We start from the raw sequence: 16,423 nt of genomic DNA, 5'->3' as shown, positions 1-16,423 counted from the left end.
TATGTTTCCCATTCATGATAAATGAACAATTCCAATAACCTGGATATTGATGAAAGACAGTGATCAGCAAACGTACAATAAATTAAAAAAAAAAGAGAAGCTAATAAAAAGCAAACAAAACAATATTCTAAATATCTTTTTATTCATAAAATATAAACAAAAACAGTTTCAATACAATAATACAAAAAGCATTTTATAAATTTATACTTTAAAAGTGCAGGTTGTTTTTTTAACACCAAACAACTTACCACAAAGATTGAAGATACTTTTTTTATATTTGTTTAAGATAGCTTTATTGCAGGTTGTTAGAATACAGACTACAATTTGCTTTTAGTTTGATAGTTTATTAATATCTTCCAACATATATATATATATAACATTCGTTTAGTAGTCAAAACGTAAATCGGAAAACCAAAAGGGTATCCTGGTCACATGCATTTCATTTGTATTTTTCTGTATTTTGTATCGTTTAAAAAAATCTATAGAAAGAAGTCGCAGGAAATCATCGGCAATTAACGTGCTAGGAGAAACGAAGTTACTTTTGGTTTTTTTTATCTTTCTAGTTCTCCTCACGATAATTGGTCAAAAGTACATAGGGCAGTTTCGATAAAATATTTCACGAAAAGAAAAAAAAGGGGGTCGGAAGAAAATCTGAAATAGATATCTAGATAAATACACTAATGAGCGTATGTTGAATGTTAATTACAATACTACATTCTATGAGAGTATGCGATTTGACACATTGCTTTCTCTTGCATGCATTTAATTAATAACGTTGCTTTTGCAGAAGCAACGTCGTTTTAATCGCCTCGTTTAAATTTGAGAAGTTTAATATTATTTATAATAATTGTTTAAATCCCCTTTTTTCGCAATTCGCATTATAAGTATCAATAACTTGCTTAACTACAGCAAGCGCGTATAACAATTGATTCGTTTCGTTACAATACAATAACATTTCTTTTCTATTTATTGATTCATCGTTTTCCTCTAGCGTTTCTCTCAATTTTTATTCTCTTTTGGCAATGATATGACGAGTCGTAATATGTAGTTTATCTCCTCTCGCGTATGTATATAACCATCATACGTGAAAGCTCTGAATTTATTTATTTTTTTTATTTCAAGTCCCCCGATAAAAGAGTCGTTCTCTTGTCGACTTATATAAAAGAACCCTATAAAATACCCAAAACTATCGCAATAATTGCAACGTTTTGTTCACATATTTTTGTTAAATCCTCGTCATTTAAAATTACTCACTCACTGATATGCAATAAAACAGACTTGTCGCTCTTGGTCGATGATTACAAAGTTGATGATGCTTAGTTTTTGCGATAAAATGGTCCTACAACAGCGATTAACATGATTCTCTCTCTCTCTCTCTCTCTCTCTCTCTCTCTCTCTCTCTCTCTCTCTCTCTCTCTCTCTCTCTCTCTCTCTCTCTCTCTCTCTTTCTCTCCCTCTTTCACGCTCTTGCGTGCTATACTTAGCTGTTATGCTCGGTGAATAAAGCGCGATGATTTTTTTTTGTCTTTGCGTTTGTCTGTCTGTATGTATGTGTTGGTCTGTTGGTTTCTTAGAGTTTAGCTTGCGTTTATCTTTTATTATGTTCTTTATATATTTATATATGTATATATGTATATTGAAAATTTATTTTTTTGCGTTCATTGTTTAAATGCTGGAGGCAGAGCTCGTTGTTGCTGTTGCTGTGGTTGCTGCTGTTGCTGTTGTTGCTGCTGCGTTTGTTGGCCGTTCGTTTCCGGTTTGCTCTCTTCAGTCATTACGGTAACCAATTCGCCAACAGCTTTACTTAAGTCCTCTGCAATAATAGTAATCGAATATTATCCAACCTAGCGATGTATCTTTTTTTCCTTGAGTAGATCGAAATTGCAAATCAGCATTTTACGTTCAAACTACTTTTAAGTCTTTTCAGAAACGTATACACAAAACGTGTTTGGTAAACATAAGATGTGCGTGTTACATTTTTTCGTAACTGTATATACAGTTGAATTCTCGAAACGTGTTTAAAACAATAAACTATTCCACAAATAAAACGAAGCCGTAAGTATGAAATGAAAGGTGTTTCGAAAGATGACTGTGATGGATTGTGGTGAAAATGAAGTGTTAAAAATAAATTAATCTGTAATAATTGTGCGATAAAAAAAGTATGAAAAATTAGCTTTTTTTTTCTTTTTTTGTTAGAGCTCACCTTCTTACATCCATCCTCCTATTAAGCGAGAGCAGTCAGGACATAAGAACTTTTATAGATTTGTTGAACGAATTTGTCATGCAATCGACATGAACAATAAAGGGTATTACTTAGATTAGATATGAAAGACAACTTAACAAGTATTACATACGTCGGATCATTTGCAAACAGGGGGGCGAGTTTGGTTTCAAATATTTTTCAACCAACTATGAACGATGATTGAAGTTGAAACACTTAAAAATTCAATAAAATTCGGAACATTTAATGACGTAAGGTTGAAGCACGATCAATCGTTATAAAATAGTTGGCTCATTGCAACGATGCTTCATCCTTACACGTACATCAAGGTGTTTATTACTAGGGATGAAAGTGATTGAAAGCGATAATAAAATGCACAAATGGGATAAGCGTATGAAGTAAATAAAAAAGTAGAGAGCGAACGAATGTGAGCACAAACCTGCCATGTGTAAGAGGTTGCCGATGTTATAAGCAACGTTGTGAGAATGAGGGGGCGGCGGTGGCCTCTCTAAGCTGCTTACTCGTCCGTCACCCGCGACTCCATTACCACCACCACCTAAGCCACCAATGGGTTTGTTCGTTTTGTGTGTGTTTTTTTTGGTTTTGCCCCATGCGAGAGTTTTACATCGACAGTGATATAATGGGCAGATACACAGATAGCGGATGAGTTTGCGGCAAGGTAAATGGTTGGTGTTATTTTTGTTATAAACTAAGCCAATTAGAGTTACCGGATAGCGCGCTATCGTTTAGTCTCGATTGAATATTTGCAAAAAGTCAAGATTATAAGGCCGCTGAAGGGAAGGAATTTCGTCTGATTGACCGTCATTTACCTTACGTAAGATGGTAGTAAAGAACCATAACCAAATGAGAAACACCTTTTGCCGTATTAGTAATGAAAAAATTAAATGCCATGTCATGTGACTCCTTAAAACATATGAATTCCCTCACAAACGTAATGTTAATGAATAGACGGGCGTTAAAAGTTGCTGTCGGCCAAAGAGAAAAACTAAAAATAGAAATGTTCTTCGTTACCTGGAGAATCGTGGTAGTGGCCGTTCATTTTCGCGGGAGAATCAGTCGCAAGTTGCGACGCAGTGACACTTCGCGTTTGCAGCGTTCCAGTCTTCGAAGGCGATGCAGCGTTTGGCTGTCGGAGGGAAAGACAAAGACCAAAAAAAAAAATTGCATGAGTCAGCGCGAGTCAAAAATATCCCGCCGAGAGGAGGCGAGTAAACTGGCATAAATTAAACTCCCCAGACGAGAGAGACACTCCTTTTTCTTTTTCTCACTTTACATGCGAAAAGAGCGCCAGTTCGCGTGGTATTCAATTCACAATGTCTCTCGTAAAAGTGAAGTTGCACAGTCTACTTTGGTACAGAGCAGAAGACTTACCTCCTCGAGCAGCTGCCGAAGTCTTTGCAGCTGAGCCTCGAGCTGGCGATTGTGATCCTCGAGTATTTGCATTCGCGCCTCGAGTCGACCCTTGTGCTGGCGCAGCAGTTTAGCTTCGGCGATCATATCACAGTCGGGTTGCCGGCCATTAGCCCCGTGCACGCCGTCCTCGGGCGTCGAGCCTGGTGTCTGTTTCGAGCGTAACCTCTCGTACTCGGCTTGCAACGTGGCATTCTCCTCCTCTAGCTCGCGTATCATTGCCTCGAGCTCCTCGCGCTGCTCAGCGTCTATCGCTGCCATTACCTGCAAGCGGCAAATAAACCGTTGGTCGCTCGATCAATCTCGATCCTTCTCGACCAATGGTCCACACGCAGGATTATACCTGTACGGGGCTCCGCGGCACGTTCACGCCGTCACCGCCGTTCAGGCTCTGACAGTAGTGCGCAATGAGCTGATGCTCGTCGTCGCTGTCGGGTGTGGAGTTACTCCTGGTTCGCGACAACTCCACCTCGGCCAATCTCGAGGCGTAGATTTCGAGCCGCGAGTGCATGTCTTGGCTGAGCGAGCTGTGCTGCGGCGACGGAGCTGGACTCTCGAGCGCGTCGCCCTCGAGGACCGTCTGGACCGGCAAATAGCCGACGCGCGGGTGTTTCTTGAAGTAGCGCTTCGACTTGAATTTGTTGCGAAGTGCGCGCGTGAAGTCGCGCACGTCTTCGCCAGATGTCGTCTGTAGTAAACATACAACGAATACAATACAGTTGAAAGTCGGAAGCTCGTCCGTGGCCGATCAACGGCCAATCGAGTGGACGCGAGCGCATTCAGCCGCGCCAATACTAACCGCCGTGCAGTACTCTTGCATGGGATGCGTGAGTTTGTGATTCTTGGCTCTTCTGCCGGAGAAGAAGCAGTTCTGGCACATGTCGAAGTTGAAGCACTTGAGGCAGCGATACCTAAATCCAGCGATCGGATACTCTTTGCAGATGTTGCACTTGGCTTGATGTTTGGCCGCCTCGGCGGCCGACAGTCTGTGCAAGACCGGCAGCCAAACCATGCTCTGCGGTTCCTGTTGCAGCCAGCCGAGGAAGTGAACGGCTTCGATCTCGTTCTTGTCTTTGCCGGCTTTCTCGAAGCAACTGCGCACCGACGGCTCGATGTTGGAGCCGCCGAAGGCCGCCACTTCGCCGAGTTGCCGCGGCACTTGGATGCAGTCGTGCAGCAGCAGACCCAGCTTGCGCTGATCCACTAGCCGATTCGGATCGGCTATCAGCCGGAACAAGTCTGCGGGGAGAACCGAGCGATTGCGCGTTATCGAAAAGCGGCTGGCCGGCGCTGCGTTCCCTGAAAGGCCTGCGTGCTGCTCGCTATCGCAGGCCGGTTCGGCGAAAAATGCCGGCCGATCGATGGATACTCACATCTGTACTTCTCCTCCAAGTGCCCCTTGCAAAGCAGCACGAGCCCCACCTTGAACGACAGCACTCGAATCTGCCCCGTGCGTTGGCTGCAAAGAGCAAGAGTGTCGAGAGGCTTGCGCTACAGTGGCCGACGGTCGAGGCTTACCTGTCGTAAACGTTGAGCAGCCAATTGATGGCAAGATCGATGCACAGCGGGCTCGATATTTGCCCGGGGTTCTCAGCGGCGATGTGCTCGTAGATCGACGCGAGCACCGTCACCATGTCCGGGATGTCGATCAGCTTGTCGTTTTGCGCGCGCAACCCGTGCGAGTCGAATTGCTCCAGTGCCGTCGACAGACTCAGCAGGTCCACTGCGCATCGGGGGCAAACACGTCACTTGCGGGGAGCACACTTTAGTTCGCTTGTCATAGGAGGCACTTACGTGAGAGCTTCTTCTGCACCGTTCGTAGTTTCATGGCGGTCCGGTAAGCGGAGAAACGTACCTCGTTCAGGTCGGCCAACGACGCCATCAAGTCGATCATTTTCGGGTGGTCCCAATGCGTCGTTTCCAGTTGGTGGCTGTGTCAGGCGAATTCGGTTAAGTCGCAATCGTAACGGGCAAACCTTCGACGGTCTACGCTCTACTAGCGATAATAATCAGTTGGTCGTACTTGATATAGTAAGGCACTTTGGCGGCTGTTAAAGCGCGCTCCCATGGTGGCTCGACGCTGCTCGCAAGGAAGGCCTGGCTGCCGGCTGTCGTACCGTCCTTGTTGCTGCTTGAGAAACCGCTCAGCTGCTTGTAACGCTCGTCCACTGCCAGTTGCAGCACCTTCCACCTTTACTCAAACATACGCGATACGCGACGCTTATCAGTAAAAACCTGCGTGCAACTATGCGTGCAACTTCGTCGTGGACACAAATTGTCACGGGGCCCGCGCGAGTTGCACCCACCTGGTATTCAGATCCTCGAGCTTAGCGAGTAACGCGTGAGAGACAATGACACTGTTGGTGACGAAAGAGCTCGCTTGATCATTGGCTTCCTCGATGAGCCTCGCTATGGGTGCCAGTCGTTCGCCGAATTTGTGCAACTGTTCCAACTGCTCTGACGCCGCTTCGTTGCCGCCACTGCCGTTTATTCCGTTCGTCGACGCTGTCGTCGCCGCTTGCTGCCAGCCACTCTGTATCGCCTCTGCACCAGCCAAACGCGACGACAATTCTTCCAGGGACTTTTGGAACGCGCAAACCTTCTGCAACATTCGTAATAGAAAAGGCAAAGTTATTGGATTTCATAGAAGGTCGCTGGACAACAATCGCAAAGAGGGTTGCGAAGAATTGCGCCAGTACAGAAGGGCGCTACACCTGCGCTTGGCAAGTACCAGCATGATCCCTTCTCCTTTGACGCAGCGACAATGCCGCGAATGCAGCCTATGCGAGATACAAAAAAAGAAGAATGTCTCCATTGTAGACGTACGATTCTGATGGTTTGCTTCTTCGATAAAAGAGAACGCACGATGAAAGGGCGACACGAGCCCCCCCCCCTCTCTCGCTATCTCTTTGTTTCGCTGTGGGTGCAGTGAAGATTGATTGACCGTCTTACAATGAGGGCATGTGAACGCTTGATTTAACTAATTATTTTCAAGTTTCACGTCCCACGATAATGAATTGACCAGTGAAAATTTACAAAAAACTAAGGAAATCGGACAAGTCGTTGTAACGAGCACGAAACATACAATAGGAAGAAGAACTAGGAGAGAGAGAGAGAGAGAGAGAGAGAGAGAGAGAGAGAGAGAGAGAGAGGAAGGGCTTTTTCACGAAATAAAAAAAGGAGAGAAAGAGGTACTCCAAGAGGAGTCCGAGCTAAAAGCTTTCTGTGCGAAACCCGCATGTGTGTAAGTGCGTTCAAGCTTAATTCTTTTGTTGGGGCTTTGAATCGCTACGCGAAGAACAAGAGCGAAAGACTTTAATTAGTCGTCGATTGGCTCTCTTTATTTCGAAGTTGCTCTTCCGTTCGAATGTACAGTTGTGTCGTGTGAAATCATCCATTCGGTGAAAATCATTTACCGCATGCGAGCTTCATTTACTACTTATTCGTTTTATCAATAAAAATAACGCGCATGCATAATACGACAGCCACATAGATCATAAAAAACCTCGCGATGGTGTAGCAGTTGGCGAGGAGGAAGTTGCACGTCTAATAAAAGAAGAAGCAGACTTTTCACGTGCAGTTATTTTATTCTGAGTCACGCTGGTTTGCGCACTTGGTAGCGAAGGTTGAGTCAACCGATCGTTTATCTGCGTTGCGAATCACTGCGTTCAGCTTCGTCGGAAGTAAGAACTAATTCCTAAACGAATCGTCAATGTCACGTTGAAAAAGTCAGATTTTAGCGTGCACACACCATCTACGCGCTACTCAATCGATGAACTTCGGAAAGAAGCAAGCAGTGAAATCAATAGTGAAAAGTATTTGGACACGGGCAACGGCAAGACCAAGAAACCCCGAGCTAAGCTCGAAAAAGGTGGCTCGACGGAAGCTTGGCGTACGGCGCTACAGGTATACAGCGCCTCATAAAATTGTCAAAGTTCCGCCGCTATTTTGGAAGTTTGGCCGCGAGCGCGCGCGCGGAGCTATGCGCTTTGTTTGCCGGCGAAGATTCTTGGCTCACTGCCCGTCGTCAAACCGACTCGGATTGCCTTCGGACGCTCCATCTTTCAAACTCGAAGGTGCGCTGGTGCAGCTCGCCGGTCAGGGCGCTCGAGAGAGCGCGAAAGCGCGCGCGCCGTCGTTGTCTGGAACGAACATCGACCTACTTATCCGAGGAAAGAACAACGACCGTGGCGCTTGGAGCGAGGACTCATTAGTCCACGCGATCGGTCGGCGGCGAATTCCAGCGCTAGCGCGGGGCGAGGGACTTTCTCCTGCACGCGCGCGCCGAAGGTGAAGGTCCGCGGCGCGGGCACGTGACTCGTGGACTCGTGGACTCGCGGACTCGCGGGCTCGTGGGGGCGCCTCGCTGCCGAGAATGGTCCGCAGCGGGAGGCCCGAGCAGTTATTGCTCCGCTGCAGCGCGATGCACGCGCCGCTCTTCTTGCTTTCATCCTCGTCCGGCTGAATCCTTGTTTTTGCGCGTGCGAACCGACCAGCAGATCGCATTCCAATCGGATTCGAACCTACACCACGAAACGCAACGCTCGACGGCCGCGCAAATCGATCGAGCAACAAAGCGCCATTCGGAAAGTCGCAAAGTCGGCTAGTCGCGTTCTAACCTTTTCGTTGCATTCCGCTCGAAAAGGCCTCGAATATTTACCGTTAAAGCCTGTTGCCGAGCAAATTAGCAGCGAGCCAAAATCCTATCGCTCGAATTATTCCACGAGCGAGAGAAAATAATCGTTTTTTTTTCTTGTTTTTAGGTGGGACGGAACTTTCAATTTCCCCGCGCTTTCGGTTTATCGCGCGCGAGCGCCTGTAAAAATCGCCGAGAGAATCGAAAAATAAATCTACCTCTGTGGCTTTAAATGTTTGTTTCCGCAAGGCTGAATTTATCGAATTCTGCGATCAACGATGATTTTATGTATAAATTGCATTTTACCTACGCTTTTATATTCTTTTTTCTCCGCTCAGTTCAAGCGCAGAACGAAATGTATACAGAGTTGTGAAATATTTACATTTCTAGATAATTTTCGTGTAATGGGATTTTCTCTCTTTTTTTTAATCGATGAACGAAGCAGGTCAACACGAGTACGAATTTCCAGAATAATGTAAACGTGTGAATGCATAAGGAATCAAACGTAGATTCAATGGTTCAGTAGATAAGAGCTCAAGCTTCTGTACGAGAGGTCGTGTGTTCGAAAATCGTCAAAAATATCAATTTTCAATTTTCAATATTTAGAAATTTGAAATTTTCATTTGTTTGTAACCGTGATTCCAGTGTTTCGGATTCCAGCTTAAATTGTAGGTCCAGTGATGATGCGCGTAAAAATCCACTCAACACTCGTTATTCCAAACGTGGTGGGGACGATAAGTCTACATGCCCTACGGCTGTAGGGCACCAAGACTAATGCGTACAGATATCTACGTGAACGTAGTTCTCAAAGTAATAATAATAAGAACAGCAACGTAGAAACGTAGGGAAGTCTCAGCGAAACTGCCGCGTAACATCGTGTAACAAGCTAGTTACACGAATTAGTGATAAAAAGTCTCTTTACGACAGCCAGTGTCCGTTTCTGCGCGTGCAAGACAGACTGTGTTCTCGGTGGCGCGTGCGATCGAGCCTCCTTTGATGCTCAGGTGCGCGCACGACGAGCAGACAAATTTTGGGATCCCGAGGGCGACTTAACGCTCGCCAAGTGGCGCGCCAACGCGACCATGTACAACCGCTCTCGGGCGTCCTGCGACAACGAGAACTGCTCGCCGATCGCGCGCTGCACCTCTACCTCTGCGCGTTTGCTGTTGCTTCTATAACTTCTGCTACTTTATTGCCGGAGGCAGCGAGGCGCGAGGAAACGTTTGGCCAAATGTCGATTGATACACTTCGGAGTGTCAAATATCATGCGAAGAGCACTCGCTCGAAGCGACCTGAATACCATTCATTTATGTAATGCTGCTGCTCTACCTTTCCATGAACACTCCTCTTTTGCCGCCTAAATGCCACACCTGAATTAAACTTCTCTCTCGACAATGTGAACAACCAGACGACAACCGTTAAATTATGGAGAATAAAAATTCTTTCACTGGTTGATTTCACAATTGGATGTCGTTAATTAAATTGTTATTAATGTTTTTATTCATATAGTCAAAAGCGGTAGGGGTCATTAATAAATTGGTTATACATATAAAAAATGACAATATTTTGATTGATAATATTCCTACTCTCGTATCCCAATGAATCGAGCAGTGTGAAAGAGCAGTGAGCTCAATAACGAATCTAAGCCTTCGTTATTTAGCCAATTTCTTCGCACTCTTACACTCGCGCTCCTCGACAGTCTACAACAAACCCAAACCCCTGAAATTCATTCACGATTTCTAAGTGGCGAAGCTGTCGTCTACTTTGGAAAACAGACCCATACCAGCACTTCATTTTAGTACCATCTCGACGAATTCCAACGATCCTTTGACGTTGTAGTGCTCTTATGACGAGTGAATTAAGTAGGAGTGTGACTGTCAAATTCTCATATTTTGTATCCCTTTGGTACACTGTTCGACAAAGTATCATCCAGAGATACGAACAAAAAATCAGCGTGCCCTTTACTTTCTGCACTAACTGCATTTCAGCTGAAAATCATTCTTTTTTAGATTTAAATCGATACTCAGTCACATATGTCTCATCGGTGTCACTGATCTGAACAATTCATTATTTTTCACTTTCTTCCGATGTTCGTCTTCCTCAATAGTCTCCGTCGTTCGCTTTAAAATCATCGAATTTCATGAGCAATCAAATAAATCATTGATTTAATAATTAACTTTGTCGAGCATGGATATGGACCGATTAATTGTTCTTCAATATTCGTATATTTATTCAAACAAATATTTTGTTTCGATTGAGGCATCAACGATGTATTTTCAAACGTTAAAGGTTTTTTGTTCATTTTTGTTGAACTATTCAAGCTATCTAGAAGACAAAAGTATCTTTGCCAGAATCGTCAGACGCAATGCATAGCCATCGGCTTTCAAGAGTAGCAAAAGGACGCAACGTGTAAAATGTTTCATCAATAAAACGATAAGATAAGAATTGTATTAGTAAATCAGCTTTAATGCCAAATCAATTTGTCGTATATGACAAGTGACAGTATTTTGAAACGTTATTTAAAGCTCTGTTTATGGTTTGCCCGAGTACGTAGTATTGGTCAACAGTTTTTATCAGACAATATACCAAGAAATGGATCCTCTGTTCTCGTATCTTAATAAATCGAAAAACTTCCGTGAAGATTCATTGCCATGAATAATAAACAGAATGGTGTCTAGGCCTTTCTGTTCGGCAATTTCTTCAGCGATTGTTTGAACCATCAGCCGAGCACATCCCTTGTGCTTACGTCCCTTAACAATCTGCAGCAAATCCAAACCACCGAAATCCGTCTGTGCGATCCAGGAAACGAGGCTGTCGTCAGTTTTGGAAAACAGTTCGATACCAGTATCGAGTCAGAACACGCTTTCGACGAATTCAAACGATCCTTCGACGTAGGTGATCGGCCACAATGAGTGAATTAAATGGGAGTGTGAACCGTTCAGTTCTCGTAATTCGTAACCTTCCCGCACGCTGTTTAACAATACGATGCAATGAGTTTCAGATAAGAAAAAATAAAAGTGCATTGTTCTTCTTTCAATGTGCTTACTAGATTTTGACTCGAAAGCTTTGTTCTTTAGATTTGAATCGACAGTCAACGCTACACATCTCCTTCGTTTTGATTTGCTTGTTTTTGTAAAATTCTTCAAATAGAACTTGAAAATCCAGTTCCAATACAATTATTCTATTACAGTCGACCAATTTAGTTGTCGTAAGTGCTTACTTTAACAAGCCCATGGCTTCATCGAATGCAAAGACAGTTATGAAACGTATACCATACTATGATTTATTTGAAATGTCTTATGACCGCTGATACATGAATACGAGTTTCGTTAATAAAGGTGAGTTTTACTGCAACTACGCCCACGAAAACGCCGGATTCTCATTTACCATTGGGACAATAGAGCTCAATCTACACTTGGGGATCTTTCGTTTTCCATTTCATTGCGTTGTCAACCCACCTATAAAGCTGTAATATCACGGCACGTGAGACTGCTTGTTTCAACAGGTCCAACAAATAGAAAACTCACGATTATATACTTCGGTCAGTTACATTTCAAACTCAACTTTTTCCAATTTTGCAGCGGCAACGCTCGTAAAAGATCCATTCCGAAAACCACTCAGTTGAAAGACGCGTGCAAGTAGTAAACTTGTTAATTGAGTGGTGTGCGATGACGAAGTCGACCAAAGAAAGCCACTTGTACATAGAATTTGGCGAGGCGCACGTTTTCGGTGAGTTAGTAGAATCGTTTCAGTAATGATGTATATACGAGGCAAGTTGTCGAATCAAGAAACTTGTTCTTGAAAGAAAGCTTGATTTTGTTGAATCAAAGTCACAAGTTATTAGATTTGCCTCCTACTCGAACGTAAGAGCTTTTTCCGCGATGTAGTCTCGGCGCACGTATTTCAATCCGAGAGCAACTGACTCAGTAAGCGACTGAAGCTCGTCATGCCAGATCGGGTTGACGCTCCAAGATATGAAATTATCATGCAATCAACGATTGTCCGACGAGAGGTTGCAGACAGCGTGCAGTTGCCGATCGACACTGGAGCGTAGAAGCGCGAGACTCTGCTCCGCGCCGGAGATTGTATTATTTGACGCCGCTAATCCGCAGTCGCACACAGCACGCGGAAGATAATTCCGATGCTATCGGTGAATGACGTATCATCACAATTACACGCTCGGCTCGATCATCGCTGCTACAAGCCACTGAGCCGAGCAGCGATCTTCCTTTCAGAACAACAATGCGGTTCGTCGAGAGCCCGACTCGACAACTCTTCTCGCGACACACATGCGCAAAGGAAAGGCTGCGAGCGGCAAACAGAGTGCAGCGAACGCATCGGAGCGTCAATCTCTCGGATTTCGCAGTCGGCCTTTTAACTCGCGTTACAAGCACCCTGCGCGCCGCGGCCGCTCTATTCAATTCGAGGAAGCGAATGCAAGCACGCAACAGACAGCAGGGCTTATCGGAACGAGGAAGTCCAGCCCAAGTTGGTCACTCGCACGCCTCATTGCTCTCTTGCGGCGCGCATCGCGCTGCGATCAGCACCGTGCCGTTCGCTCGCGACTACATATACTTTTGCGCACCGCAACCTCAAAACCTCAAAAGAAAAAAAGAAAAAAAAACACGAGGCCTTATCTCCTAGTCTTTCGGGCAGAGGAGAAAAAAGCTGTCGATGAGTCGTTTAATAATCTCGAGAGCACACTTTCCCACGGACGCGGCGAGAAAAGCGCATCGTGTCTCTCTAACAGCAGCGTATACCCTTATCCTGACGAAGAAGAGGAGGAGAGTACGAGACGAGCACGCGCATACGCACCTCCGCAAGGCTCTGCCCTATCGGTTTCTCAAGATCGCCGATAAGTCAGACACGCGTCATTATTATGTGCAGGGCTATATAATCAAGCTGGTTCTTTTCAACGTGCCTTTTATCTCCTTGCGCCGTCGCTGCGTGCGTTCGAAAACACCCTTGCAACCGGGAAATTAGCGAGAGAGAGAGAGAGAGAGAGAGAGAGAGAGAGAGAGAGAGAGAGAGTTCGATGCTAATTAGCTGCGCGTACACCCGCCTCTAATGAATGCCGCCGTTGATTAACACGTGTGACAAGTGTGAGATGCGTTGCGGAGCTTCTTTAGCGTTGTGTCGGCATTTCTTTTCGGCTGTGGTCGCGTTCCACTTTCACTTTCCAACCGCGGCAACCACGACTAAATGACGCGAACCGTTCCTACATACATCACCCAAACGAGCATTCGTTCGGAAGAACCGAAAATATCGGTCAGCACTGCCAATATCTGCAGAAGCAATCATCCCTAGAAAGAGAAACAAGGAAGAAAAGTGTACTTCCTAATCCACAGGTGCATCCACGATACGAAGAAACGCGTACAAAAGAGAGAGAGAGAGAGAGAGAGAGAGAGAGAGAGAGAGAGAGAAGAGAGCGCGATACAAACGTCGATTGGCAAAGCCAAGCTAGTGGCGCACAAAGAGAGGGAGGAAACGCACGCGCATTCTAACAAGATTACGCGCGCCGAAAAGAAAAAGAAATTGCGATGCGGAGTCAAAAAAAGCAAGCCGCTTTATACGTTGGAAACATATACGATTTTAGAGTATTTTTCACCGCACTGAACATTTCGCGTGTTTTTCTTTCTTCTCTTTTTCTTTTTTTCGTTCGGATAGGCAGAATAAAATGATATACGCAGTTCTGCGCGAAAAAAGAATTTCGTTCGAACGAAAGAAAGAGAACTCGCGGCGGCGGCAGCAGCGGAAATCCAAACTCGGCAGAATAGAATGCCAAGCATCATATTCGCTTGAAAATCCGCTTGCAGTAGCAGCCGGGAGAATTTGAGAAAGTATTTGCCCACCCTCTGCCCCTCCCTCGCCGTCGACGAATGTTTTACACGAAACAATTTGATATGAAAGATTCCCAGCGAACATTTTTCACATCATACTTGTTTAATCGATGAATTATTCGACCTGGTATTTTTGCTCGTGTTCAAAGAGTTTTTCGACCAGACAGAGAGAGAGAGAGAGAGAGAGAGAGAGAGAGAGAGAGAGAGACAGCTTGAATGGGCAGGTTGGTTCTATTCTCAAATTGCCAACACATACAAGTGCCAAGTGCAGAAGCGGAGCAGACGGAAGTACTCTTGGACATTGTTCGCTCTGAAGAAGGTTTCCGGCTACGAGCGCGATTGAAAGATCGAGTGGTTTTTGAAATAAACGGCGCCTGGCAAGGTGCTTTGCTCAGCGAAATCCGATTGTTGTGCGATAACGACGAGTGTCATAAAAAAAGATTTCAACTCGGCGAGTTAGTCAATCAAGCTTGCGAGCAGGCGACCGCGCGGCAATAAGGAAATCGCGCCGGTGTCGTCGAAAATTCGGAAAAAAAAATTGGCAAACAGCTTAGCTTGCCGAATCGCGAATCTTGCTCGCGATCGGCTTGCGAACGCAGACACGAGGGAGCGCGTGCATCGTCTTGCACGACAGACGTGCCTCTTTCCAAATCCCATTAGAAAGGAAGGAGTGAAACCTCTTCAAAGCTCACGCGCACAAAAGGGGGTGTTGCGCGTTGCTACGATTCCTTGGCTCGGCTCACTCAGCACGTCGCCCATACACACTCAGCATCCGCCTGACAGAAGCCAGAAGATACACTTCTCTTTATTGATGCGCTTGGCACTTCCGTTACAGAAGCCCGTGCCTGGCTATTCATTAGGCATTACGCGTGCCTCTCGCCAGTTGCGTAACCGGCCGAGAGCCGACAGTACAAGCGTTCGGTTGTTTGATTGCGCGAGGATTAAGTCGTATCTGGCGAGCGAGACGTCAGTCGTCAAAGAGAAGCCACGAATTTCTGGGTAGAGCCGTGGTGAGTCACCGTCGCCGAGAAGAGCAACCCGCGCGAAGGCGCGAGGCGGTTCGGAGGCGCCGAGGGAAAGGCCCGCACGTGCTCCACAGGAGTAGTCCCGTTAGGACGAGCAGCTGTGCACGCCGCTGATCCTGCACGCGCAATGTAATCGTCGGCTTGTTTTGACAGCTCGGGTCCGCGAGTGGAGCTGCACGGGAACGAGGAAATCGATGCGCAACTGGATTTTCGGTCGAGCGCGCCAGATATTACGACGAGGAACTGGTTGCGCGTGATCCCGTTGAACGCAGCCCGGCCGCGCGGTTCAACGCGCTTTCGGGCAAGGCGCCACCGTGCTCGCGACTCTCACTTTTTGCTGGTCCGCGAGAAAATGAGAAAACAAGCCGAGCACGCTCCGGACGCATATCTACCTCTTCCTTGTGGAACGACGAGATGACTTCGTAATAGAACTGCTCGGCCATCGACAAATCGATCTTCAGCGAGGTGGCATCCTCGTCGACCTTCTCGCGAAAGTTAGCCTCGAGCTCGTCGAGCTCGTCGAGCTCGTCCTCCTCGTCGCCCTCGTAATCCTTGATGTGGATGCTTCGCCTCGACAGCATCTCGATGCCATTACCGTTCACCAGCTCCATCCTCGTGCTCTCACTTATCGTCACCTGTATCACCGCCACGAGCGAACGCAACTATCGGCGCCGCACTGAGAAATGACGAGTTCGAGGCTCGTGCATGACAGTCCACGCTGCTGCTGCGATGCACGCGCGCACGTTGACAAGCGAGAGTGAACTGGGAAAGAGACTTTCGTATATAGACTCTGTAGTCTTTCTCTCTCTCCCTCTTTTCCTACTTCGCCTCCACGCGCCTCTCTCTCTCTCTCTCCCTCTCGCTCTCGGTCTGTCTGCCTGTGCTATGCCTGACACGTTCCGTGCGGCCTTTAAGGCTCCATCCTATACGTTACCAGCTTTTCTTTTTGATTTTTTGCTTCGTTATGCGATCGTTCAAAGCTCATTTTCTAATCACTAGCGAGCAGTGACTAAAAGAATGTTTGGCGATGTATTGATCAAATCACGCTATCTCTGAGCGATGACTAGCCTTCAACGATGCCGGGTGCATATATGAATAACGATCGTACTCATGTAACCAGTCCGGTGTTTGCTTTTCAGATTTCGCTAAGAGGAAAAATAATTCTCTCGATTTTAATTATAAAAAAAGAAGGCACGTGACAAATGTATTCGTTGGGAATTTATTCTCGTCCTCCCCTCTTGGATGAGCGATGGGTCTTTCCTCTGAGATG

At 46.0% G+C, this 16,423-nt stretch overlaps 1 protein-coding gene across 3 annotated transcripts in view; it reads right to left on the bottom strand.

Moving 5' to 3' along the window:
* Positions 1-223: 223 nt before the first annotated feature.
* LOC131665815 (dystrophin, isoforms A/C/F/G/H) overlaps positions 224-16,423 on the bottom strand; it is a 175,165-nt gene continuing 158,965 nt past the window's right edge. The window contains exons 43-53 of one of the 3 annotated variants that reach the window (XM_058937964.1): positions 5,959-6,254; positions 5,676-5,843; positions 5,447-5,583; positions 5,171-5,375; positions 5,026-5,111; positions 4,452-4,891; positions 3,996-4,340; positions 3,614-3,916; positions 3,254-3,368; positions 2,204-2,221; positions 1,676-1,813 (exon numbers count right to left, since the gene is read on the bottom strand). In XM_058937964.1, the coding sequence (XP_058793947.1) occupies positions 2,208-2,221; positions 3,254-3,368; positions 3,614-3,916; positions 3,996-4,340; positions 4,452-4,891; positions 5,026-5,111; positions 5,171-5,375; positions 5,447-5,583; positions 5,676-5,843; positions 5,959-6,254 (2,109 nt within the window). In that variant the 3' untranslated portion in view covers positions 1,676-1,813; positions 2,204-2,207. The other 2 variants (XM_058937963.1, XM_058937962.1) reach the window with 2 other exon arrangements.

The sequence above is a fragment of the Phymastichus coffea genome, unplaced genomic scaffold (assembly GCF_024137745.1).
Source record: "Phymastichus coffea isolate CEN01 unplaced genomic scaffold, Cenicafe_Pcof_1.1 PCOF00054, whole genome shotgun sequence".
Classification (NCBI taxonomy): domain Eukaryota; kingdom Metazoa; phylum Arthropoda; class Insecta; order Hymenoptera; family Eulophidae; genus Phymastichus; species Phymastichus coffea.
Note: the sequence above shows the minus strand (reverse complement) of the source record. Positions and strands in the feature narration are given on the sequence as shown.